Below are 27,524 nucleotides of genomic sequence, written 5' to 3' on the forward strand. Positions count from 1 at the left end.
TTAGAATCATCTACAAGTGAAAGTGGATCAACGGTGCAAACTACTCTGTACACAACAGGTACTTCTACATCTTCACCATCTACTTCAACGGAAGGACAAAGTACATCAGAATTAACTTCATCCGCAACAGAAATATCATCATCCACTGTAGAGCAAACAACAAGCCAGCAGGCTCAAACAACTGTATTTAGTTCGACCACAGAAACAGAACCTATAATGACAGCTCAATCAACATTTACAACAGCTATGTCCCCTATGACCACGACCACTATTGAATCATCTACAAGTGAAAGAAGTTCAACACTGGAAACTACATCATCCTCAACAGGAACTGCTCCATCTTCACAGTCTACTGCAACAGATGGACAAAGTACATCAGAATTGATTTCATCAACAACAGAAATGCCTACTTCTAGTGAAGAGCAAACAGCGAGCCAGGGGACACAAACCTCTATGTTTACTTCTACCACAGAAACAGAACCCACAACAAGAGCTCAATTGACATTTACAACAGATATGTCCCCTACAAGTATGTCCACATTAGAATCATCTACAAGTGAAAGTGGATCACGTGCAACACTACTCTGTACACAACAGGTACTTCTACATCTTCACCATCTACTTCAACGGAAGGACAAAGTACATCAGAATTAACTTCATCCGCAACAGAAATATCTTCATCCACTGTAGAGCAAACAACAAGCCAGCAGGCTCAAACAACTGTGTTTAGTTCTACCACAGAAACAGAACCTATAATGACAGCTCAATCAACATTTACAACAGCTATGTCCCCTATGACCACGACCACTATTGAATCATCTACAAGTGAAAGAAGTTCAACACTGGAAACTACATCATCCTCAAAGGAACGTCTCCATCTTCACAGCCTACTGCAACAGACGGACAAAGTACATCAGAATTGATTTCATCAACAACAGAAATGTCTACTTCTAGTGAAGAGCAAACAACAAGCCAGGGGACAAAAACCTCTATGTTTACTTCTACCACAGAAACAGAACCAACAACAACAGCTCAATCGACATTTACAACAGGTATGTCCACATTAGAATCATCTACAAGTGAAAGTGGATCAACGGTGCAAACTACTCTGTACACAACAGGTACTTCTACATCTTCACCATCTACTTCAACGGAAGGACAAAGTACATCAGAATTAACTTCATCGGCAACAGAAATATCTTCATCCACTGTAGAGCAAACAACAAGCCAGCAGGCTCAAACAACTGTATTTAGTTCGACCACAGAAACAGAACATACAATGACAGCTCAATCAACATTTACAACAGCTATGTCCCCTATGACCACGACCACATTTGAATCATTTACAAGTGAAAGAAGTTCAACACTGGAAACCTACATCATCCTCAACAGGAACATCTCCATGTTCACAGTCTACTGCAACAGACGGACAAAGTACATCAGAATTGATTTCATCAACAACAGAAATGTCTACTTCTAGTGAAGAGCAAACAACAAGCCAGGGGACACAAACCTCTATGTTTACTTCTACCACAGAAACAGAACCCACAACAAGAGCTCAATCGACATTTACAACAGATATGTCCCCTACAAGTTTGTAAAAGTTAGAATCATCTACAAGTGAAAGTGGATCAACAGTGCAAACTACTCTGTACACAACAGGTACTTCTACATCTTCACCATCTACTTCAACGGAAGGACAAAGTACATCAGAATTAACTTCATCGGCAACAGAAATATCTTCATCCACTGTAGAGCAAACAACAAGCCAGCAGGCTCAAACAACTGTGTTTAGTTCTACCACAGAAACAGAACCTATAATGACAGCTCAATCAACATTTACAACAGCTATGTTCCCTATGACCACGACCACATTTGAATCATTTACAAGTGAAAGAAGTTCAACACTGGAAACTACATCATCCTCAACAGGATCGTCTCCATCTTCACAGTCTACTGCAACAGACGGACAAAGTACATCAGGATTGATTTCATCAACAACAGAAATGTCTACTTCTAGTGAAGAGCAAACAACAAGCCAGGGGACACAAACCTCTATGTTTACTTCTACCACAGATACAGAACCCACAACAACAGCTCAATCGACATTTACAACAGATATGTCGCCTACAAGTATTTCCACATTAGAATCATCTACAAGTGAAAGTTGATCAACGGTGCAAACTACTCTGTACACAACAGGTACTTCTACATCTTCACCGTCTACTTCAACGGAAGGACAAAGTACATCAGAATTAACTTCATCCGCAACAGAAATATCATCATCCACTGTAGAGCAAACAACAAGCCAGCAGGCTCAAACGACTGTGTTTAGTTCGACCACAGAAACAGAACCTACAACGACAGCTCAATCAACCATTTTCAACAGCTATGTCCCATATGACCACGACCACATTTGAATCATTTGCAAGTGAAAGAAGTTCAACACTGGAAACTACATCATCCTCAACAGGAACGTCTCCATCTTCACATTCTACTGCAACAGACGGACAAAGTACATCAGAATTGATTTCATCAACAACAGAAATGTCTACTTCTAGTGGAGAGCAAACAACAAGGCAGGGGACACAAACCTCTATGTTTTACTTCTACCACAGAAACAGAACCCACAACAAGAGCTCAATCGACATTTACAAGATATATTTTCACTTGTAGTTTGTTCACATTAGAATCATCTACAAGTGAAAGTGGATCAACGGTGCAAACTACTCTGTACACAACAGGTACTTCTACATCTTCACCATCTACTTCAACGGAAGGACAAAGTACATCAGAATTAACTTCATCCGCAACAGAAATATCTTCATCCACTGTAGAGCAAACAACAAGCCAGCAGGCTCAAACAACTGTGTTTAGTTCTACCACAGAAACAGAACCTATAATGACAGCTCAATCAACATTTACAACAGCTATGTTCCCTATGACCACGACCACATTGAATCATCTACAAGTGAAAGAAGTTCAACACTGGAAACTACATCATCCTCAACAGGAACGTCTCCATCTTCACATTCTACTGCAACAGACGGACAAAGTACATCAGAATTGATTTCATCAACAACAGAAATGTCTACTTCTAGTGAAGAGCAAACAACAAGCCAGGGGACACAAACCTCTATGTTTACTTCTACCACAGAAACAGAACCCACAACAAGAGCTCAATCGACATTTACAACAGATATGTCCCCTACAAGTATGTCCACATTAGAATCATCTACAAGTGAAAGTGGATCAACGGTGCAAACTACTCTGTACACAACAGGTACTTCTACATCTTCACCATCTACTTCAACGGAAGGACAAAGTACATCAGAATTAACTTCATCCGCAACAGAAATATCATCATCCACTGTAGAGCAAACAACAAGCCAGCAGGCTCAAACAACTGTGTTTAGTTCGACCACAGAAACAGAACCTATAACGACAGCTCAATCAACATTTACAGCAGCTATGTCCCCTATGACCACGACCACGTTTGAATCATTTCCAAGTGAAAGAAGTTCAACACTGGAAACTACATCATCCTCAACAGGAACGTCTCCATCTTCACCTTCTACTGCAACAGACGGACAAAGTACATCAGAATTGATTTCATCAACAACAGAAATGTCTACTTCTAGTGAAGAGCAAACAACAAGCCAGGGGACACAAACCTCTATGTTTACTTCTACCACAGATACAGAACCCACAACAAGAGCTCAATCGACATTTACAACAGATATGTCCCCTACAAGTATGTCCACATTAGAATCATCTACAAGTGAAAGTGGATCAACAGTGCAAACTACTCTGTACACAACAGGTACTTCTACATCTTCACCATCTACTTCAACGGAAGGACAAAGTACATCAGAATTAACTTCATCGGCAACAGAAATAACTTTATCCACTGTAGAGCAAACAACAAGCCAGCAGGCTCAAACAACTGTGTTTAGTTCTACCACAGAAACAGAACCTATAATGACAGCTCAATCAACATTTACAACAGCTATGTTCCCTATGACCACGACCACATTTGAATCATTTACAAGTGAAAGAAGTTCAACACTGGAAACTACATCATCCTCAACAGGAACGTCTCCATCTTCACAGTCTACTGCTACAGACGGACAAAGTACATCAGAATTGATTTCATCAACAACAGAAATGTCTACTTCTAGTGAAGAGCAAACAACAAGCCAGGGGACACAAACCTCTATGTTTACTTCTACCACAGATACAGAACCCACAACAAGAGCTCAATCGACATTTACAACAGATATGTCCCCTACAAGTATGTCCACATTAGAATCATCTACAAGTGAAAGTGGATCAACGGTGCAAACTACTCTGTACACAACAGGTACTTCTACATCTTCACCGTCTACTTCAACGGAAGGACAAAGTACATCAGAATTAACTTCATCCGCAACAGAAATATCATCATCCACTGTAGAGCAAACAACAAGCCAGCAGGCTCAAACGACTGTGTTTAGTTCGACCACAGAAACAGAACCTACAACGACAGCTCAATCAACATTTACAACAGCTATGTCCCCTATGACCACGACCACATTTGAATCATTTACAAGTGAAAGAAGTTCAACACTGGAAACTACATCATCCTCAACAGGAACGTCTCCATCTTCACAGTCTACTGCAACAGACGGACAAAGTACATCAGAATTGATTTCATCAACAACAGAAATGTACTACTTCTAGTGAAGAGCAAACAACAAGCCAGGGGACACAAACCTCTATGTTTAGTTCTACCACAGAAACAGAACCCACAACAAGAGCTCAATCGACATTTACAACAGATATGTCCCCTACAAGTATGTCCACAAACACACATACACGCAGACACGCACATGATCAACGGTGCAAACTACTCTGTACACAACAGGTACTTCTACATCTTCACCATCTACTTCAACGGAAGGACAAAGTACATCAGAATTAACTTCATCCGCAACAGAAATATCATCATCCACTGTAGAGCAAACAACAAGCCAGCAGGCTCAAACAACTGTGTTTAGTTCGACCACAGAAACAGAACCTACAACGAGAGCTCAATCAACATTTACAACAGCTATGTTCCCTATGACCACGACCACATTTGAATCATTTACAAGTGAAAGAAGTTCAACACTGGAAACTACATCATCCTCAACAGGAACGTCTCCATCTTCACAGCCTACTGCAACAGACGGACAAAGTACATCAGAATTGATTTCATCAACAACAGAAATGTCTACTTCTAGTGAAGAGCAAACAACAAGCCAGGGGACACAAACCTCTATGTTTACTTCTACCACAGAAACAGAACCCACAACAAGAGCTCAATCGACATTTACAACAGATATGTCCCCTACAAGTATGTCCACATTAGAATCATCTACAAGTGAAAGTGGATCAACGGTGCAAACTACTCTGTACACAACAGGTACTTCTACATCTTCACCGTCTACTTCAACGGAAGGACAAAGTACATCAGAATTAACTTCATCCGCAACAGAAATATCATCATCCACTGTAGAGCAAACAACAAGCCAGCAGGCTCAAACAACTGTGTTTAGTTCTACCACAGAAACAGAACATACAATGACAGCTCAATCAACATTTACAACAGCTATGTTCCCTATGACCACGACCACATTTGAATCATTTACAAGTGAAAGAAGTTCAACACTGGAAACTACATCATCCTCAACAGGAACATCTCCATCTTCACAGTCTACTGCAACAGACGGACAAAGTACATCAGAATTGATTTCATCAACAACAGAAATGCCTACTTCTAGTGCAGAGACAACAGCAAGCCAGGGGACACAAACCTCTATGTTTACTTCTACCACAGAAACAGAACCCTCAACAAGAGCTCAATCGACATTTACAACAGATATGTCCCCTACAAGTATGTCCACATTAGAATCATCTACAAGTGAAAGTGGATCAACATTGCAAACTACTCTGTACACAACAGGTACTTCTACATCTTCACCATCTACTTCAACGGAAGGACAAAGTACATCAGAATTAACTTCATCCGCAACAGAAATATCTTCATCCACTGTAGAGCAAACAACAAGCCAGCAGGCTCAAACAACTGTGTTTAGTTCGACCACAGAAACAGAACCTACAACGACAGCTCAATCAACATTTACAACATCTATGTCCCCTATGATCACGACAACGTTTGAATCATTTACAAGTGAAAGAAGTTCAACACTGGAAACTACATCATCCTCAACAGGAACGTCTCCATCTTCACAGTCTACTGCAACAGACGGACAAAGTACATCAGAACTGATTTCATCAACAACAGAAATGTCTACTTCTAGTGAAGAGCAAACAACAAGCCAGGGGACACAAACCTCTATGTTTACTTCTACCACAGAAACAGAACCCACAACAAGAGCTAAATCGACATTTACAACAGATATGTCCCCTACAAGTATGTCCACATTAGAATCATCTACAAGTGAAAGTGGATCAACGGTGCAAACTACTCTGTACACAACAGGTACTTCTACATCTTCACCATCTACTTCAACGGAAGGACAAAGTACATCAGAATTAACTTCATCCGCAACAGAAATATCATCATCCACTGTAGAGCAAACAACAAGCCAGCAGGCTCAAACAACTGTGTTTAGTTCTACCACAGAAACAGAACCTATAATAACAGCTCAATCAACATTTCCAACAGCTATGTCCCTTATGACCACGACCACTATTTGAATCATTTACAAGTGAAAGAAGTTCAACACTGGAAACTACATCATCCTCAACAGGAACGTCTCCATCTTCACAGCCTACTGCAACAGACGGACAAAGTACATCAGAATTGATTTCATCAACAACAGAAATGTCTACTTCTAGTGAAGAGCAAACAGCAAGCCAGGGGACGCAAACCCCTATGTTTACTTCTACCACAGAAACAGAACCCACAACAAGAGCTCAATCGACATTTACAACAGATATGTCCCCTACAAGTATGTCCACATTAGAATCATCTACAAGTGAATTTGGATCAACAGTGCAAGCTACTCTGTACACAACAGGTACTTCTACATCTTCACCATCTACTTCAACGGAAGGACAAAGTACATCAGAATTAACTTCATCGGCAACAGAAATATCTTCATCCACTGTAGAGCAAACAACAAGCCAGCAGGCTCAAACAACTGTGTTTAGTTCTACCACAGAAACAGAACCTATAATAACAGCTCAATCAACATTTCCAACAGCTATGTCCCTTATGACCACGACCACTATTGAATCATCTACAAGTGAAAGAAGTTCAACACTGGAAACTACATCATCCTCAACAGGAACATCTCCATCTTCACAGTCTACTGCAACAGACGGACAAAGTACATCAGAATTGATTTCATCAACAACAGAAATGTCTACTTCTAGTGAAGAGCAAACAGCAAGCCAGGGGACACAAAACTCTATGTTTACTTCTACCACAGAAACAGAACCCACAACAAGAGCTCAATCCACATTTACAACAGATATGTCCCCTACAAGTATGTCCACATTAGAATCATCTACAAGTGAAAGTGGATCAACGGTGCAAACTACTCTGTACACAACAGGTACTTCTACATCTTCACCATCTACTTCAACGGAAGGACAAAGTACATCAGAATTAACTTCATCCGCAACAGAAATATCTTCATCCACTGTAGAGCAAACAACAAGCCAGCAGGCTCAAACAACTGTGTTTAGTTCGACCACAGAAACAGAACCTATAACGACAGCTCAATCAACATTTACAGCAGCTATGTCCCCTATGACCACGACCACTATTGAATCATCTACAAGTGAAAGAAGTTCAACACTGGAAACTACATCATCCTCAACAGGAACGTCTCCATCTTCACATTCTACTGCAACAGACGGACAAAGTACATCAGAATTGATTTCATCAACAACAGAAATGTCTACTTCTAGTGAAGAGCAAACAACAAGCCAGGGGACACAAACCTCTATGTTTACTTCTACCACAGATACAGAACCCACAACAAGAGCTCAATCGACATTTACAACAGATATGTCCCCTACAAGTATGTCCACATTAGAATCATCTACAAGTGAAAGTGGATCAACAGTGCAAACTACTCTGTACACAACAGGTACCTTCTACATCTTCACCGTCTACTTCAACGGAAGGACAAAGTACATCAGAATTAACTTCATCCGCAACAGAAATATCATCATCCACTGTAGAGCAAACAACAAGCCAGCAGGCTCAAACAACTGTATTTAGTTCGACCACAGAAACAGAACATATAATGACAGCTCAATCAACATTTACAACAGCTATGTTCCCTATGACCACGACCACATTTGAATCATTTGCAAGTGAAAGAAGTTCAACACTGGAAACTACATCATCCTCAACAGGAACGTCTCCATCTTCACAGTCTACTGCAACAGACGGACAAAGTACATCAGAATTGATTTCATCAACAACAGAAATGTCTACTTCTAGTGAAGAGCAAACAACAAGCCAGGGGACACAAACCTCTATGTTTGCTTCTACCACAGAAACAGAACCCACAACAAGAGCTCAATCGACATTTACAACAGATATGTCCCTTACAAGTATGTCCACATTAGAATCATCTACAAGTGAAAGTGGATCAACGGTGCAAACTACTCTGTACACAACAGGTACTTCTACATCTTCACCATCTACTTCAACGGAAGGACAAAGTACATCAGAATTAACTTCATCAGCAACTGAAATATCATCATCCACTGTAGAGCAAACAACAAGCCAGCAGGCTCAAACAACTGTGTTTAGTTTTACCACAGAAACAGAAACATACAACGACAGCTCAATCAACATTTACAACAGCTATGTCCCCTATGACCACGACCACATTTGAATCATTTACAAGTGAAAGAAGTTCAACACTGGAAACTACATCATCCTCAACAGGAACGTCTCCATCTTCACAGTCTACTGCAACAGACGGACAAAGTACATCAGAATTGATTTCATCAACAACAGAAATGTCTACTTCTAGTGAAGAGCAAACAACAAGCCAGGGGACACAAACCTCTATGTTTACTTCTACCACAGATACAGAACCCACAACAAGAGCTCAATCGACATTTACAACAGATATGTCCCCTACAAGTATGTCCACATTAGAATCATCTACAAGTGAAAGTGGATCAACAGGGCAAACTACTCTGTACACAACAGGTACTTCTACATCTTCACCATCTACTTCAACAGAAGGACAAAGTACATCAGAATTAACTTCATCCGCAACAGAAATATCTTCATCCACTGTAGAGCAAACAACAAGCCAGCAGGCTCAAACAACTGTGTTTAGTTCGACCACAGAAACAGAACCTACAACGACAGCTCAATCAACATTTACAACAGTTATGTCCCCTATGACCACGACCACATTTGAATCATTTACAAGTGAAAGAAGTTCAACACTGGAAACTACATCATCCTCAACAGGAACGTCTCCATCTTCACAGTCTACTGCAACAGACGGACAAAGTACATCAGAATTGATTTCATCAACAACAGAAATGTCTACTTCTAGTGAAGAGCAAACAACAAGCCAGGGGACACAAACCTCTATGTTTACTTCTACCACAGAAACAGAACCCACAACAAGAGCTCAATCGACATTTACAACAGATATGTCCCCTACAAGTATGTCCACATTAGAATCATCTACAAGTGAAAGTGGATCAACAGTGCAAACTACTCTGTACACAACAGTTACTTCTACATCTTCACCATCTACTTCAACAGAAGGACAAAGTACATCAGAATTAACTTCATCCGCAACAGAAATATCTTCATCCACTGTAGAGCGAAACAACAAGCCAGCAGGCTCAAACAACTGTGTTTAGTTTTACCACAGAAACAGAACCTATAATGACAGCTCAATCAACATTTACAACAGCTATGTCCCCTATGACCACGACCACATTTGAATCATTTACAAGTGAAAGAAGTTCAACACTGGAAACTACATCATCCTCAACAGGAACGTCTCCATCTTCACAGTCTACTGCAACAGACGGACAAAGTACATCAGAATTGATTTCATCAACAACAGAAATGTCTACTTCTAGTGAAGAGCAAACAACAAGCCAGGGGACACAAACCTCTATGTTTGCTTCTACCACAGAAACAGAACCCACAACAAGAGCTCAATCGACATTTGCAACAGATATGTCCCCTACAAGTATGTCCACATTAGAATCATCTACAAGTGAAAGTGGATCAACGGTGCAAACTACTCTGTACACAACAGGTACTTCTACATCTTCACCATCTACTTCAACGGAAGGACAAAGTACATCAGAATTAACTTCATCCACAACAGAAATATCATCATCCACTGTAGAGCAAACAACAAGCCAGCAGGCTCAAACAACTGTGTTTAGTTCGACCACAGAAACAGAACCTACAACGACAGCTCAATCAACATTTACAGCAGCTATGTCCCCTATGACCACGACCACATTTGAATCATTTACAAGTGAAAGAAGTTCAACACTGGAAACTACATCATCCTCAAAAGGAACGTCTCCATTATCACAGTCTACTGCAGCAGACGGACAAAGTACATCAGAATTGATTTCATCAACAACAGAAATGCCTAATTCTAGTGAAGAGCAAACAGCAAGCCAGGGGACACAAACCTCTATGTTTGTTTCTACCACAGAAACAGAACCCACAACAAGAGCTCAATCGACATTTACAACAGATATGTCCCCTACAAGTATGTCCACATTAGAATCAGGTACAAGTGAAAGTGTACCAACGGTGCAAATTACTCTGTCCACAACAGTTCCCTCTCCATCTTCACCATCTACTTCAACAGAAGCACAAAGTACATCAAAATTAACTTCATCGGCAACAGAAATATCTTCATCCACTGTAGAGCAAACAACAAGCCAGCAGGCTCAAACAACTGTGTTTAGTTCTACCACAGAAACAGAACCTATAATGACAGCTCAATCAACATTTACAACAGCTATGTCCCCTATGACCATGACCACTATTGAATCATCTACAAGTGAAAGAAGTTCAACACTGGAAACTACATCATCCTCAACAGGAACATCTCCGTCTTCACAGTCTAATGAAACAGACGGACAAAGTACATCAGAATTGATTTCATCAACAACAGAAATGTCTACTTCTAGTGAAGAGCAAACAACAAGCCAGGGGACACAAACCTCTATGTTTGCTTCTACCACAGAAACAGAACCCACTGTAGAGCAAACAACAAGCCAGCAGGCTCAAACAATGTGACATTCAACCACAGAAACAGATATGACAGTCAATCCCTACAACAGCTATGTCCACGTCCCCATTAGAATCATCTACAAGTGAAAGTGGATCAACGGTGCAAACTACTCTGAAACTACATCGTCCACAACAGTTACCTCTCCATCTTCACCATCTACTTCAACAGAAGGACAAAGTACATCAGAATTAACTTCATCCGCAACAGAAATATCATCATCCACTGTAGAGCAAACAACAAGCCAGCAGGCTCAAACAACTGTGTTTATTTCTACCACAGAAACAGAAACCGACAACGACCGCTCAATCAACATTTACAACAGCTATGTCCCCCTATGACCACGACCACATTTGAATCATTTACAAGTGAAAGAAGTTCAACACTGCAAACTACATCATCCTCAACAGGAACGTCTACATCTTCACAGTCTACTGCAACAGAAGGGGGACAAAGTACATCAGAATTAACTTCATCAACAACAGAAATATCTTCATCCAGTGTAGAGCAAACAACAAGCCAGCAGGCTGCAAACAACTGTATTTAGTTCTACCACAGAAACAGAACCTAATGACAGCTCAATCAACATTTACAACAGCTATGTCCCCTATGACCACGACCACATTTGAATCATTTACAAGTGAAAGAAGTTCAACACTGGAAACTACATCATCCTCAACAGGAACGTCTCCATCTTCACAGTCTACTGCAACAGATGGACAAAGTACATCAGAATTGATTTCATCAACAACAGAAATGCCTACTTCTAGTGAAGAGCAAACAATAAGCCAGGAGACACAAACCTCTTTGTTTACGTCTACAACAGAAACAGAACCTACAACGACAGCTCAATCAACATTTACATCAGCTGTGTCCCCTACGAGTATGTCCACATTAGAATCCTCTACAGGTGAAAGTGGATCAACAACGGAAACTACATCATCCTCGATAAGTACCTCTCCATCTTCAATGTCTATTACGACAGAAGGACAGAGAACATCAGAACTCACTTCATCAACAACAGAAATATTTTCATCTGCTGTAGGAGAAACATCTAGCCAGCTGACACAAGCCACTCAGTTTACTTCTACCACAGAATCAGAACTTAAAACAGAAGCTATATCAGTATTTACAACAGCTATGACCCCTATGAGCACATCCACATTAGAATATTCTACAACTGAAAGTGTATCAACTGCAGAAACTACATTGTCCACAACAGTTTCCTCTCCATTTTCACCATCTACAATAACAGACGGACAAAGCGCATCAGGATTCACTTTATCAATACATACATTGTCATCTAGTGTAGAACGAACAAGCCAGCAAACACAAACCACTCAGTTTCCTTCTACCACAGAAACAGAATCCATGAGCATGTCCACTTTAGAATCGTCTACACTTGAAAGTGGTTCAACAAGTACCTCTTCAGCTTCACCACTACCATTGTCTACCACAGAAGGACAAACCATATCAACATTTACCTCATCTATAACAGAAATATTGTCATCTAGTATAGAACAATCAACAAGCCAGCCGACACAAACCGCTCTGTCACCCATGAGCACCACATTACTATCATCTACACTTGAAAGTAGTTCAATACTGGAAACTACATTACCCACAATAGGTTCAACTCCATCTTCACTATTTACTACAATAGAAGGACAAACGTCTCCTAATCCTCAAACAATAACCCCAGCTGATACAGCCCAAACATTTAGCATTCCTACATCATCCCAGTCGAGCACATCTGCTGAAACTAGTACCCAGAAAACTTCATCAGTATCAACAGAACTCCATTCATCCCCAACAACAGTAAACACAGTTTCAACAACTCAAAACTGTCTGGAGAATTGTCAGTGTAATGGGTCCCCATGCATCTTCAATGTAACATCTGGGAAATGTCAGTGTCAGTGCAATTCTTTCACTTTTGGAGAGTATTGCAATTTTGCAAGTGACTCTTCTGCTATTACCTGGTGTGAGTATTTATCATACTATTCCTAAATGATCATTATTTCACTTTGTTTTAATATTTTTTTCACTGTGCTCTGGGTACTGAATCAATAATAAATTAGCACCCAGGGTACTTGTGAAGTGTGACATAATTTAAAGATAGTTGTATTGTGGGTTGTGTGACGTTTTAGCTAAAACATTTGTGCATATGTTTTAGAGGTAAAACGCTATACAACCCACAGAAATCAATTATTTATTTTTTTATTACAAAAGACGGTAACACTTTATTTTAAGGGGTCCTTGTTACACATTACATGTAATTACTATTGTAATAACAATAAATGATGCATAATTACATGCAAATAACTCTATACCAAACCCTCATCCTAACTGTGTAGTAAGTACATGTAGTTAATTGATATTACTTAATACTTAAAAGTATAATTACAATATAACAAGTACACTTAAAATAAAGTGTAACCCAAAAGTCTTAGCATAATAGTTATCATAATTTGCAACTCCCGTATGTTTATATCTTTCTAAATCTATGATTTATTTGTAGCTGAAAGCACACCCACAAGGAATGCAAGCATCTCTCTCAGAATTATGATGGACTATCTTCCTGAGTATGAAAATATGGACTCTCCAGAATCAAAAAAACTTATTTCCATCTTAAATCGTGAGGTAAATTTTTCTAGTTCCTTTTCTTGAGGTACTTAAAATATCACAGATTTGCTCAATTATTTCACACTGTGTATTAAAGTGGCCCCAAAAGTAGTCAGACTCTCAAGCCACCCTTAAAATACATAAATGTTATTTGCAAATTAACTTTTTTATTATTTAACAGGAGAAAAAAGGGTCTGAAATCAAATTAGATAAATACATTTACTACAACACTGAATACATTAACTTAGACAACCCTAATTACCAAACTTAGTCAGGAGAAATGAAAATCTTTAATGGCATATTGAAGCTTATTTTGTATTATATGCACTATTTTCATATTTGCAAATTAAGTATTGTATAAATACTTCTATTCACAATTGTTTTTTATTTTTTTACAGATTTCAATCCTTTGTAAAAGGGCAGATGCACAAAATTTCAAAAATGTGCACATACATAGGCTTATGTAAGTTGATTTCTCTTGCATTTGATACATTTACAAATATTAACAAAATATATCAGTATGTTGTGGTATGTATTTTTCCCATCTAGGCAAGGAAGCGTCGTTGCTGAAAGTACTGCAGTATATAACTATCCCAACAACAACTCGCAAATAATGTTTCTAAATAATGATTTGGGACCCACCCTGGAAAAAATCTTTAACGACTCAGATTCATTTAAAAATCTCAGTATAGATCTCGGTAATGTTGCCATCCAAAGTGACCAAATTACCATGGAGCCAGTTAAAATATCAAGTAAGTTACTTTTTTATTTTGGAAACAGATAACCTTGACTTAACATATTTAATTAAATAATAATAATAATAATAATAATAATAATAAATTAGACCTAATTTAAGGGACACATGGATTATGCTGTTTCTGTAATATGGCTTCAGATGTCTTTTGTATTCATTTTTACAGATATTTAATGATCAGAGAATTAATAGAGATCTGTTTAATATTTGTTTTGCATAGACATTTCAGATCTGCAGTCATTTGTGCAATGCACAGTGAATTTTGCAAACTTAACAGTAGAGATTGAAGATGGAGCATGGGTATGTGTGGGACCATGTAAAAAAAATCCAGAATTCTGCAATCAACGAGGTGAATGCCTAAATGAAATAAATGGACCACAGTGCATGTAAGTCCTTCAAAGCAAATTCAGATGACTACAAACTGTCTAGTTTTCACTTAATCAAATGATGTTTAACTGAAAATGATTGAAATGGCCTCCCTCAGAAATAAATAAAGGATACAACTTATTACTTTAGGAATTAGCTTATTTAAATAAGAAGTTCAAAACTGAACAAAAATCACTTTTGAATTTGATGGGCAAGAATGAAATATTGGCAAAAGTCAATGCCTTGAATAAATTCAGGAACTTATCCTCTCCTACTCATTTTCTTAACTGTCTAGGTGTTACAGTACTCCCTTTGAGGAGTACTATGGAGCTCAGTGTGAGCTTTACAAAAGAGGGGCCGGTTTTTACGCTGTTCTCTTCGGCTGTTTAGCAGCTTTTGCTGTATTTATCATTGTCTTGGCTGTGATGATTGTGGTGCTCTACAGAGCCAAGAGGTCTGTATAACTGTTTCTGTGACTTATTCATAGACCAAAACATCAAAACAAACAAATAACACAGTGATCTAATTTCAGCAGAAAATCAAGCAAAAGGAGGTTATCACTTTTTGGTGATGTCTTTTTTGATTTTACATCAAGAGGTATGATGTTAAGCTTCAGCAGCAGTATAAGATGAAACTATCAAACATCAGAAATGAAAATATTATCAAATAACTGAAAATATTATTTATAAAATTTCAGGATCCATGGACAGAGGTTATGGGCATCAAAATTTTTCATTCTCAGAATATTCAGGACCTGGGTCTTTCAGCTCATAACATGAAAATACACCTGTACGGTAGGATGAGCAATTGTGCATATCATTTAATAAATTGGAAAAGGAACATAACATGTATTGGTTGTTGTTAAATTGATTATTTTTTTTTTAATTACAATTGTTTTCTCTCTGCTACAGATAAAGACCAGAGCAACTGAAGTGGTGGATGTCTGATGAACAGAAAAGACAGATTTTATTTAAAATATTTTTAAAAGAATTCAGACATTATAATCTCAGGAAACCAACATAATTATACATATATTTACTGGGTTGATTTCAGATTATTTCAATGAAATTGATTATCAAGTATCTCAGTGTAGATAATTTATATTGTGTAGAATATTTACATAGCATAAGAACAATGTATAAAGCATCTCTATAAAACTCAGTTATCTATGATACCAAACACTCCACAGCATATGCATAAATCAATAATAAACCTATTAAATATGTAGGGGTTGTTAAAATATGGTCCACTGCATTACACAAGTGCTCACCTGAAGTGCGGCCACTGACACAATCACAAAACACAGCCAATCGGAACAAATCTCTCTCTCAGGTTTTGGCACCCTGTTTCACACGTAGGCCTATCTTATATTTTTTTAATTCCTGTGATGCTTCACTAGAGGGTCTAGTTTTTATGGTTAATGGTTTGTCATGTAAAATCTGCTTTTACACCTTCACTCTCTCTACATCCATATTTGATAATTAATATACATTAGAAGCTGTACTTCGGTCCAATAGCTGACGTTGTGGGCGGGGCTTCCTGCTCAATGCCACATAAACGGTTTTCCAAAGCGACTTACAATATAGGAACATAAGCAACAATATCTGTATAAAATGCTAGGAACATTAGTAAATAAAGACATCAGAGGAGAAATGCAAAGAGGTGTCAAAGGGTGTCATAAATAATCACATTTCTTATTCAAATTTCTGATCTATTTACAGTGCTACCACATTAACCAGCTGCAGAACAGTCAGTTATGTTTGTTTTTGTTGGCACTGTACATTTACTGAGTATGCTATTTCTGTGTTTTTTGGTTATGGTAGCAGGGTATTTATAGAGAAAATAACTATGCTGAATATATAGTATTTTTGCAAATAAAATTCTTAAAATAAAGCATATGTGTGACATTACAATGTATTGGCTATATTTAGCATCATATTCATCAGGATTTTGTTAAAAAAAAATGTTGTTGCAGTGTCGCTATCATGTCATTAGGAGGCACTACAGACTTTAAGTCTTTAGTCTTAGATGGACTTTTATATATATAAGGGCGGGGTTGATCTCTATGGATGATGTCATCTTGCTTACTAACTATGCCCACAGTGTTTGGCTGATAGTCTCTGTCAGAGATTTATTCATATAAATATTGTAGAGCGCGATGTTGCCATATATAAAGGTTTAAAAATACAAATGTTGCCACATTCAAATAAAGATTTTAAAATGCAGGCTAAGCATCACTAATTAAACAAGTATATGTTCAGCTTTTCGACAGCCTCTTACATGTATGCTTCTTATAAACAATTAGTGAATATGCATATAAACAGTCTTTTATTTAACAGAGTAGGATAATCATGGCTGATAGTAATACATGCAAATGAGAAAAAAAAGAAAGAAAACTGGGCAAGAACAGCTATTACTTCTTGTCCACCTAGTTAATAAAAAAAGGATATAATCAAAGGAAAATTTAGAGTTGGGAGGACCTCCAAAACCAAAGGTGATACCTTTTTAAAAGCTCATTATCATCAAATATTTCTAAAATGTTTACATTCAGAGACAGATTGCCGGCAACAGCCATTTTAGGATAGTTTGTGGTTTGATAGTGACTTAAGAGTCCTATTCACTACTCCTAACCTTTCACATATTTATGAGCTAGTTTTTGAGCTAAAACGCTTTATGAAATACTCTTAGAGCAAAAATTTAGGAGTCCTAAATTTAATATTTACACGGCCATTATTTTTAAGATTTACTCTTAAATCGGTGATTTATGAGCTACTTTTAGCCTTAAGATGTTTTGATGATAATGACCTTTTAAAAAAGTATCGCCTTTAGTTTTGGAGGTTATCCCAACTCCAAATTTTCCTTTGATTATATCCTTGTTTTCATTAACCAGTTGGGCAAGAAGTAACAGCTGTTCTTGCATCCAGTATTTTTTATTTTTTTTTACATTTGCATGTATTACTATCCAGAGATGGGCATTTTAGTCAATTTGGGCTCATTAAGTTGTTTTTGTGTAGCATTTTTAGTATTTGTATTTGGCTTGAGGGTATAAATTTGATGAATTGTGACTTTAATGGACTTTGGTTAAAGGACTCGTGAATATTTTAAAAGCAACTCAAGTATTTTATCCTTAAATACTTATATAACTAATATTCAAAAGGTGGACAGCATCTGCATCCTGGCATCCATTCGAACCACGAGCCGGAACACAGCCCTATTTTAAGTGAGCAGCATGTCAAAACAGCGGACCGGATCACATAACAAGCGCTCTGGGTCTTTTATGTCAAATATCTTTCAGTGCTATATAGGCTACTCTAGTATTTTTTATCTAAAGCCAAGAAAGGTCTTTATTCAAGCCCTTTCAGCTCTGTGCGCTTTCTCTCTCTCTCTCTTGGCGCACGCTGGCGTGGATGATGCGATTATTTTAACAAGAGAAACATGGAGAGCAGCAAAATAAATAATTACTTTCACTAAATCACACAGCAGATAAAAAAACAATGCCTCAAATATAATTATTTTCCATACTATCTATTTATCTATCTATAACCTATGACTGTGACTGTTCAAACCAGATGTGACAAGACGTTTCTGATCTACATTTAGCTTTATTAATCTCTAGGCTAAGAACATTTCAAAAGAATTGTGTAATTATAATTGGGAAAATTGCTGTTAGATGGCTAGGATAGAACTTAAACTTAAACCTCAGGCTGAAGGAAAAGTAAATTCACGTCTGTACAGTAGAACACTAGAGAAGACGGTTCAACATTCTTCAGCAATAAAAAAAAAAACAATGAAGCACAATTGTTAGTTTATCTAAAGTCATGTTTGCTTATTAGTATGGTTGAACTGGATCATCAAAGTTTAGCAGCAAAGACATTAATTATTAAAATGGGATTAGATACATTTGTGTTATTTAACATTTAATTGTTGCAGGTTTGTGTCACATTCTGAGTTTGCATTTCACTGTTTTAATTCATTTTGATGAATACTTATTTATTTATTTATTTATTTGTGAGTGGGATGAATTAATGCACATTCACATTCAGTCTAGAACTACATCATGTTCACACAGCACACACAACGCCTCTTTACTTCCGATTTCTCCCAATATGGGGACAGGAGACTTGTCAGTCAATAAATGTGAAAACAAAGTAACTGGCGTTATTTTTTTGAAAAAGTAACTCAGATATTTTCTTGTCAATTAAAAAGTAATGCGTTACTTTACTAGTTACTTGAAAAAAGTAATCTGATAACGTAACTCGCATTACTTGTAATGCGTTACCCCCAACACTGCATGTAAAAAGTTTTTTTTTTTCTTTCTTTTCTTATCTGGACCTCTGCTTGGAAGAAAATATAGAGGCCGTGTCTCTTGGAACTTTAACTGAATACCCCTGACTTATATCAAAAATAAATACTTTATTTGAATGTTTTTGTAATATCTATTTCACATATTTCCTTATGTGTCATGGTAGATAGAACTCTTATTATAGAAATTGATTACAGAAAAACTGTTTTGAACATTGTAATGGATAAAAACATATAAGTAACACATAAGTAACAGACTGGATGTTATTTGTAATTTAATTTTAAATCTTATTTGATATTAAAAAAAAAACAGATCATAGATCATATATTTTGTCTATTGACTATAAAACAGCTTCGCAGACAGGAAGATTTCAATAACTGAGGATTCTGAATGAGATTTTTTTTGTGAGCCATTAAATGATTTGAGACTCGACTCGGACTCGTGACCAAAGACTTGAGACTTGACTCGGACTCCAAGTTAAAGACTTGTGAACTTCTTTGTTACTAGCCATGAATATTCTATTAATTTAAAGGCTGTTTATATGCATATTCACTAATTATGAGAAGCATACATATAATAGGCTGACAATAAGCTGAACATATATTTGTTTAATTAGTGACACTTATCCTGCATTTTAAAATCTTTATTTAACATTTTTAGTTTTTAAACCTTTATTTGTATATGGCAACATAATATTGCACTCTAATAATATTTCTATAAATAAATCTCTGACAGAGACTATAAGCCAATCACTGTTATTAAGCATGCTGACATCATCCATAGCAACGAGGTCAAACCCACCTTTTCTCTTAGCTTAAGACTTCTCTCTATTCCTTAGTAAAAGTTTGTCTCAGCTGCTTTATGAATAGGTTTTAAGAGAAAACTCTTAGCTAAAAACTTCCTGCTATTTAGGAGAACTCTTAGTTAAGATAAAACGTTTTGTGACTACGGGGCCTGAACCTATAAATGTTTACACACAATTGTGTAACTCCTTTACAGCAAGCAACGTACTGATGTATCTAACTGTATACACCCATGTATTTGGTATTACATAATCGCAATATTTGTCAGAGGGTTTGAATTCATTCAAGGTCAGCTTATGAAATCTGCAGGTAATAAATATGAGCTTTATGAACATTGGAAATTCTTTTAATACAGTAAGTCATCTGAAGTAGCCTGCTCATTCTTTTGAGTGATCATTTTCGATTTTCAACATATAAATCAACACACACACACACACACACACACACACACACACATTATGTATAAACAGTATATATATATATATATATATATATATATATATATATATATATATATATATATATATATATATATTTTTTTTTTTTTTTTTTTTTTAAGGTTCTATACAGCACCTTTGTCAAATGGTGCTAAGTAGAACCATAAGAGGAGTTACTTTATGCTTTTCTGAGATCAAAAAGTTATGGCCCTGGAATATTTCCATATAATAATATTCCTTGGGGGCAAAAAAGTTGAGAGCCATGTTAACTTCAGGAAATGCACTGTATTAATGTATTTTATAATCCTTTCCACAGCTAAACCAAGAGCGAGTTAGAGAACCTTTAAATAACAACGTGTGTGTGTGTGTGTGTGTGTGTGTGTGTGTGTGTGTGTGTGTGTGTGTGTGTGTGTGTGTGTGTGTACGTGTCACTTAAAAATAAAAAAAAAACATTAAAAATATATATATTAAAACATTCAGTTTACAAGTTTAAGTAACAATTTTAACAAAGCTAATAGCTAAAAATAAATAAGTACAAAGGCACATATAGCAAACTTACTAAAACTAAAATAATATGTATAAAGTAGGGCTGTCAGTTGGTTAACTTAATTAGTTATGAAAAAATAACGCAATTCAAATATTTTAGCAGTTAAAGCACTGGTCCCGCCCCAGACCTGTACATCATCTTACATATCATACAGTTGCCTGTTGACAAATTTGACGCAGTTATGCCCTAAAATTCAGGATATTGGTGCCGTGTTTTGAACAAATCGTGTGAATCAAATGATTCAAAGTCCCATTCATAAAGAAAGCTGTTTACTGAATTCCTGAATGAATCAGCCGTTTGAACGAATTGAAGTGAAGACTCTTAAAGACATTTACCGTCACCTGCTGGCAGATTTAGTTTCTTATTTAGTGTATCATTTCATAAAAAAATTAAATAATAATAATAAAATTAAAAGGATAGTTCACCCAAAACAATTAAAATGATGTCATCATTTACTCTCCATCATCTCGTTTTAAAAGGAGGTATTTTGAAGACTGTTGGTAACAAAGCTGTTTTAGTTACCAATGACTTTCATTGTATAAACAAAAAATACTGAGATGTTTCTCAAATGATTTTATATTATGTTCCAAAGTTTATGTTAGGACGTTGTAGCCTAAATGTTTAATTAATTTCATGTTGAATCAAATAAAATATTTCTGTCTAAAGTTACAGTTTGTAATGTCTACATGATACTTTCTAATTTAACACAAAAATAGCTTTAAATAATCTTTTAATAGGTCAAATTTATTTTGCGATTAACTAATCGACACATGTAATTAATAAGAATAAAAAAAAAAAAATTAATCGACTGACAGCCCTAATATAAAGCTAAATCAAAATAATAAAAACTGGTGTTTGACAATGTAAAATTTTCTTTAAAAAAAACACACACCTTTAAAAGGCTGCACACAGGAACGAGGCTTACTCAATTTTTATACATAATTTTGTTACTCATTGCTGCAGTCTTACCCTAAATATAAATATTTCATATATGAAATTTGAAAACATAACTGTCACATGACTCCAGTGTTTTCCCTGAAAAGCGTAACAAAACGTTTAACAGTCTTTAATCAAGGAAACACTGGGAATAATCCACAACAGCCGCTTGAGCAACACACATAGACAATAAGTAGACCCGACAGAGAAAGACTGCACAGACTAGGGCTTAAATACAGGGGATGATTGGGGAAACACAGGTGCATGGGATGATTAATCAAACTAATAAGACAGAACGAGGACAGGAACAAGACCAAATAAGGAAACACAGGAAGGACTACGGGGGCAAAACAGGTCCAAAAGTCTGACAATAATATTTCTCAATTTATCAGCAACACAGATACATGCTAGAAATAAAATAATCACATGGCTTCAAAATACGATCAAAGTAAAGTTTTGTTGTGAAATTACTAGATTATATAAAATAAATAAATACTATACGAACGTTTTGTATATATAATTATAAACAGGTAGAGGTCAGACATCAGAAAAGAATGTCTGAGCTATTTTAAAATGCATTACTGATGTGACCAAAAAGGACACTGAATAAATTGAAATTCATAATTCAGAAACAATAACAGCCACATAATGCAGGATGGTTGAATAACAAAAAACATTGTTTTGTTATTATTATTATTATTATTATTATTTAATAGTCATTTAATCATTAAAGGGATGGTTCAACCAAAAATTAAAAAAAAAAAAAAATTAGCATTTACTCACCCAAATTGTTCCAAACTTTTGAGTGTCTATTTTTCTGTGGAACATAAAAGAAGATTATTTGAAGAATGCTGGTAATCAACTAGTCATCATTGACTTCCATAGTTCTATAGAAAAAAAAAAAAAAAATTCCTATGGAAGTCAATGGAGACCTACTGCTGTTTTGTTCTTCAAGATATCTTTTTTTGTGTTCAGCAGAAGAATTTAATTCATACAGATTCTGAACAACCTGACAATGAGTAAATGAAGACAGAATTTTCTATTTTGACCAATTGGAGAGCATGGAAAGATTGATTTCTTTACTTTATAATTCGCTTTATATTTTCTACTTGATATCTATATTTTATAATCCATTATTATGCAAGACTTCACCTAGAGATCTGGAGATAAGATCACATAAGATGGAAACTTGAAGTAAGGGAGAAGATAAGTGACGGGCATGAGTTAATGCACTAGAGCATATTTATACATGCTCTGTCAATTCTATGCATTGCTTTATCCAATTTAAGTTCCTTCACCGACTTCGTTATTCTAAAACAAAGCAACATTTTTTTTTAGATGTCTCCCCACTATGTGCTAAGTGTCAGATTGAGGAAGCCACTCTCCTGCAGAGTTAAGTTCTCAGACCCAAGTTAATTTCATTTTGGACTAATATATTTTCAATTCTATCTCAGAAAAATCTCATTTCATTCAATAAATGTCAACAGCAGTTGTTGTGCTATGGGCTTATTGTTGCAAATGTGTAAGTCCTGGTATATGAATACAAAAAGGTTAATTGTGGTGTGTTTAGTGGTTCTGTCAAAAGTGATATGCTTCACACTTTCAGGCTTGTGTTGTGTATTTACACGACATGATGCGTAACAGACCTGCAGAACTATACAGAACATTTTTATGATGCTTCATAAAAGCCTGTTACAAAAGATGATGTGTTAAAAATAGGCATATACTGCATTTTTAGTTTACATGCAACAAAAATGAGCTTAGTGTCAAAACCTACACAGTCTCAGTCTCGCTGTTACAATCTCTCCGTTCACCATCTGTTCAATCTGTCCGAACATTCATTATGTTATCAGTACTTATAAATCACATTTTAATGCCTTATTTTATATGACCATATTCTAGAGTCTTTAACCCTACCCAATAATTAAGCATATCTACTACAACTACTACCTTGCTATCAAAAAAGCAGCAAATGAATAGTGTAACTTTTAGTTCATAGTGAATATATGTTCCCTAATCTAAACCAGAACATTTTACTCCACCTAAGACCAGCAAACCAGTTCAGACATCATGTCTTTCTTGAAAGTGCTCAATGATAAAATTACCTGAAATGAAAATGAAATGTTTTAATGCACTTTTGAGCACACCTTGTGTGTGGTGGATTAATGATGAAAAAAAAAATAATAAAAAAATATTGAAAAAAAAATTATAGCACTCTAATGCAGTGCAGTACATTTGCAGTACATTTTTTTTGTTTGTTTTTGTTTTGTTTTGTTTTTTTCCATGGTATGCTTGATATTTCCATGGCAGTGTCCTTTGGTTTTATGAAATACATATGACCAAGGACATTCTCTATGACTCAAAATCATTTTTGAGATAGCAAAGAGGTGTGGTCATCAGGACACCTTGGTCAATGACGTATGATATGTCATAGTTTTTCCTGTGGTTACCATATAAAATTGACTACCACAAAGTCACTATTTATAGAATTTCACAAGAACATAAGAAACAACAAATATTACATTTCTGACCAAAACCTATGCTGCATTGTTTGTCTGATGGACATGATTTATCTCTTAAATTATGTGGTTTGTTGGCAAGAGGTGTGTTATGTTATGTTATCCAACTGATTTATGAAGTTTTTTTTGGCAGACAATTTAATGGATGGAAATATCTCATATACCTACACTGAAGGAGTAACCCAAGCCTTATCTATGCTCAGCCTAGCAACCTATGAGCAACATATTTGTTTATGTTCTGTATTGTTAGTCGTGCAAACTAGCTTCTGGACCTTGTTTAAATGCTAAACTGATGAGTTTCTGAAGAGTGTAATATGATAGTGTGAAACAGTCATTTTCATTGTCAAAATCAGGCTACAACAAAAATTATGAATATAAATCAGGCATCAACTCAAAATCCACTTCATCTCTGGCCTATTTAGTTTTGGGAAACAATTGAGTTTGGATCTTTCAGGTAATCTTTGGATTTGTTTGGAGTAATAAATTAGGTATTATTAGGTATTGGTTTAAATCAAATTGTAATGTATGAACTGAAATAGCCACTAAATTTAAAACTGAGGTTTTATTGTATGTACACATAATCTTACCTAAATATCTGTTTTAGCAGTTCCTAAGATACACAAATAAAAATAAGTTTTTTTTTTCCTCTTGGATATATTGCAACCTGTCATGAAAAGGGGTGTAACAGGTGAAGGTCATATAACTGTTCAGGCATTACAAAACCACATTCACTCCCAATCAGTATGGTTTACTAAAGGCGTGAACTTACGTTTTTATAAATGCAAAAGTGCCCATACTTGATGACATTTATTGTTTGCAGGGAAACACGCACACATCAGGTTGATGTTGAAATTTAACAGAGTAAAAACACTGGCAGATTCATTTGGCTGATTATTTCATACAGATTTTGCCTGGAGAGAGCAAACGTTTTTTTTATATTTAATTTTTTTAATAATATTTAATAATTTTCAACAAACTACTCTCTCACGGAACAATCTCAACATGTATTTCTGGAAAAAAACTTACTTTATTGCCTCAATCCTACTGGTATTTTTTGCAGTCATGAGAATTGGAGCAAACTTGGGTAAGTTTCAAAAGCCTTTCGTTATTTAGTTAAATTAACTGATTTTATACATACATACATATATATGTATATATATATATATATATATATATATATATATATATATATATATATATATATATATATATACACACACACATTTTCTTGAAAAGAAAAGAATGTGAATAGCTGGAGAATAATATAGAAAGTTAATGTTAAATAACTGCAAAAAATCTGACTGCATCTTCACATTCTGTAGTTGACTGATCTACATGATATGTAAAAGAACACAATTACCTTGTAAATTTGTATTATATAGCATATGCGTAACAAAAAAGAAAAAAAAAAAACTGATGTTATATTCATAACACCCATGCTATAATTACTCTAATTGTGGTATGTGGTAAATATACATACTGACAAACCTTTATAATGTAAATTTTGTATACATTTTGTATAAAAAAAGTCAATAAGGAAAATAAATATTAAAGTCAAATTTAAACATAAAATATAGATTGAAAAAATATACCTGCAAGTAACAATTAAGCAACAATAATAATAAAAAAAAAAAAAAAACTGTAAAGCAACAAAATTAGGAGTTAAGCATGGCATGGAGCATCAAAACAACTGCAACGAGTAATTAAAGCCATTTTAGGATGATTTTAGGATGATGATCAAAACGGCATCAGGGCATGATGCCGAAGACACATACCGAGTTTCGTAATGATACCCCAATGTGTTTATTAAATATAGCATTTTATGACCAAATTCAAAATCGCAGACACCCAAAATGGCTGACATGGGAAAATTGAGTATCATTCGACTCGTCATGCTGCACTGAGACTAGTTATGGCCACACCATGCAAAAGTTTTAAGCAAAAATTTTTTTTTTTTTTTTCATATCTCCTGACCACTAGGTGGCACTATGCCAATACTGTCCAGGTAGTCTTAGGTCTGAATATGACAAATCGTTGGCGAGATATAGCCTCAATTGTGATTTGATTATTTGTTTGTGTGGTTTTCGAGAACGGATGGGTCTATCAAAAAGCTTTTGATAGATTTTTGCCAGCATAATCTGAAGATGATCTGAGCCAATTTTGGTGAAAATCAGATAAACCGTCTAGGACCAGTTTGAAAAAGTAGGTTTTTCAAAATATTAAAAATTGCTAAAAATCTTGACCTTAAGAATTTTCCATCGGAAATTTACAGTTCAAAAGTTATTAGCATAAGTGCAACTATGGACAGTTGGTAGCGCTAGAGGGATTGAGTTAGAGACTCCAAATTTACTATAGTGACAAGACAGACTGTCTTCTATCAGTCTGCCAAATTTCATAACTTTCCCGCAAGTGGTTCTATGGGCTACCATATACTCAAGAGCTAAAGAAGAAGAAGAGGAAGAAATGGAAGAAGAAGGATTAGAATAAGAACGCCAACGGATACAATAGGTGCCTTCACACCTTCGGTGCTTGCCCATAAATATAGTCATTATAATGTTACAGGTCCAAAGCTTGGAACATATAAACTGCATAAAAGTTCCTGAATTATCAGGAGAAATTAAAGCAATGCAAACTACAGTGGCTTTCCTCAGGCGCAGATTGATAGTGTCTCTTTATTAACATCACCATCAGAGCAACAGCATAATCACAAATCATGTTTCATGTAGCCAAAACTACAGTTCTGTCAGGATCACTATTGTCAAAATGACTGACACTTAGCATACAGTTTAATGGTATGGTTCTGTTCTGAGCAAAAACATTTTACTTAGCTAGTTTTGGATTAAAGTTTTTGTCTTCTGTGTAAAACTTTCTTGGGTATATATATATATATATTTTTAATAAAAATAAGCTTCTGTGTCATAAACTCAT

At 35.9% G+C, this 27,524-nt stretch overlaps 2 protein-coding genes across 3 annotated transcripts; both read left to right on the forward strand.

Annotated features, from left to right (window-relative positions):
• The first annotated feature begins 1,309 nt into the window (after positions 1–1,309).
• LOC122138807 (flocculation protein FLO11-like) lies at positions 1,310–4,496 on the forward strand. The gene is made up of 9 exons (XM_042733429.1): positions 1,310–1,434; positions 1,537–1,593; positions 1,663–1,704; positions 2,077–2,133; positions 2,203–2,244; positions 2,745–2,786; positions 2,889–4,097; positions 4,238–4,294; positions 4,364–4,496. The coding sequence occupies exons 1-9, from the start codon at positions 1,310–1,312 to the stop codon at positions 4,494–4,496; spliced, it is 1,764 nt and encodes a 587-aa protein (XP_042589363.1).
• Positions 4,497–11,885: 7,389 nt separating this feature from the next.
• LOC122138871 (flocculation protein FLO11-like) lies at positions 11,886–16,926 on the forward strand. 2 transcript variants are annotated; one of them, XM_042733711.1, is made up of 9 exons: positions 11,886–13,290; positions 13,828–13,949; positions 14,330–14,394; positions 14,481–14,683; positions 14,906–15,071; positions 15,347–15,505; positions 15,584–15,648; positions 15,749–15,845; positions 15,963–16,926. In XM_042733711.1, the coding sequence occupies exons 1-8, from the start codon at positions 11,910–11,912 to the stop codon at positions 15,823–15,825; spliced, it is 2,238 nt and encodes a 745-aa protein (XP_042589645.1). In that variant the 5' UTR covers positions 11,886–11,909; the 3' UTR covers positions 15,826–15,845; positions 15,963–16,926. The 2 variants fall into 2 exon arrangements, with proteins under 2 accessions (XP_042589645.1, XP_042589646.1); XM_042733712.1 differs by having other exon boundaries at positions 15,587–15,648.
• The last annotated feature ends 10,598 nt before the right edge of the window (positions 16,927–27,524 follow it).

This window comes from Cyprinus carpio, chromosome B11 (genome assembly GCF_018340385.1).
Source record: "Cyprinus carpio isolate SPL01 chromosome B11, ASM1834038v1, whole genome shotgun sequence".
NCBI lineage: Eukaryota > Metazoa > Chordata > Actinopteri > Cypriniformes > Cyprinidae > Cyprinus > Cyprinus carpio.

What these genes read in the sequence shown, in the direction of transcription:
- LOC122138807 (XM_042733429.1), top strand. Translation starts at nt 1,310, where the DNA reads ATGTCCCCTATGACCACGACCACATTTGAATCATTTACAAGTGAAAGA. An exon ending in TACTTCAACGGAAGGACAAA is followed by an intron (nt 2,245 to 2,744) that starts GTACATCAGAAT and finishes TGTACACAACAG; the next exon opens with GTACTTCTACATCTTCACCA. An exon ending in TACTTCAACGGAAGGACAAA is followed by an intron (nt 2,787 to 2,888) that starts GTACATCAGAAT and finishes GTTCTACCACAG; the next exon opens with AAACAGAACCTATAATGACA.
- LOC122138871 (XM_042733711.1), top strand. Translation starts at nt 11,910, where the DNA reads ATGTCCCCTATGACCACGACCACATTTGAATCATTTACAAGTGAAAGA. An exon ending in CTCTTCTGCTATTACCTGGT is followed by an intron (nt 13,291 to 13,827) that starts GTGAGTATTTAT and finishes ATTTATTTGTAG; the next exon opens with CTGAAAGCACACCCACAAGG. An exon ending in GTGCTCTACAGAGCCAAGAG is followed by an intron (nt 15,506 to 15,583) that starts GTCTGTATAACT and finishes ATCTAATTTCAG; the next exon opens with CAGAAAATCAAGCAAAAGGA.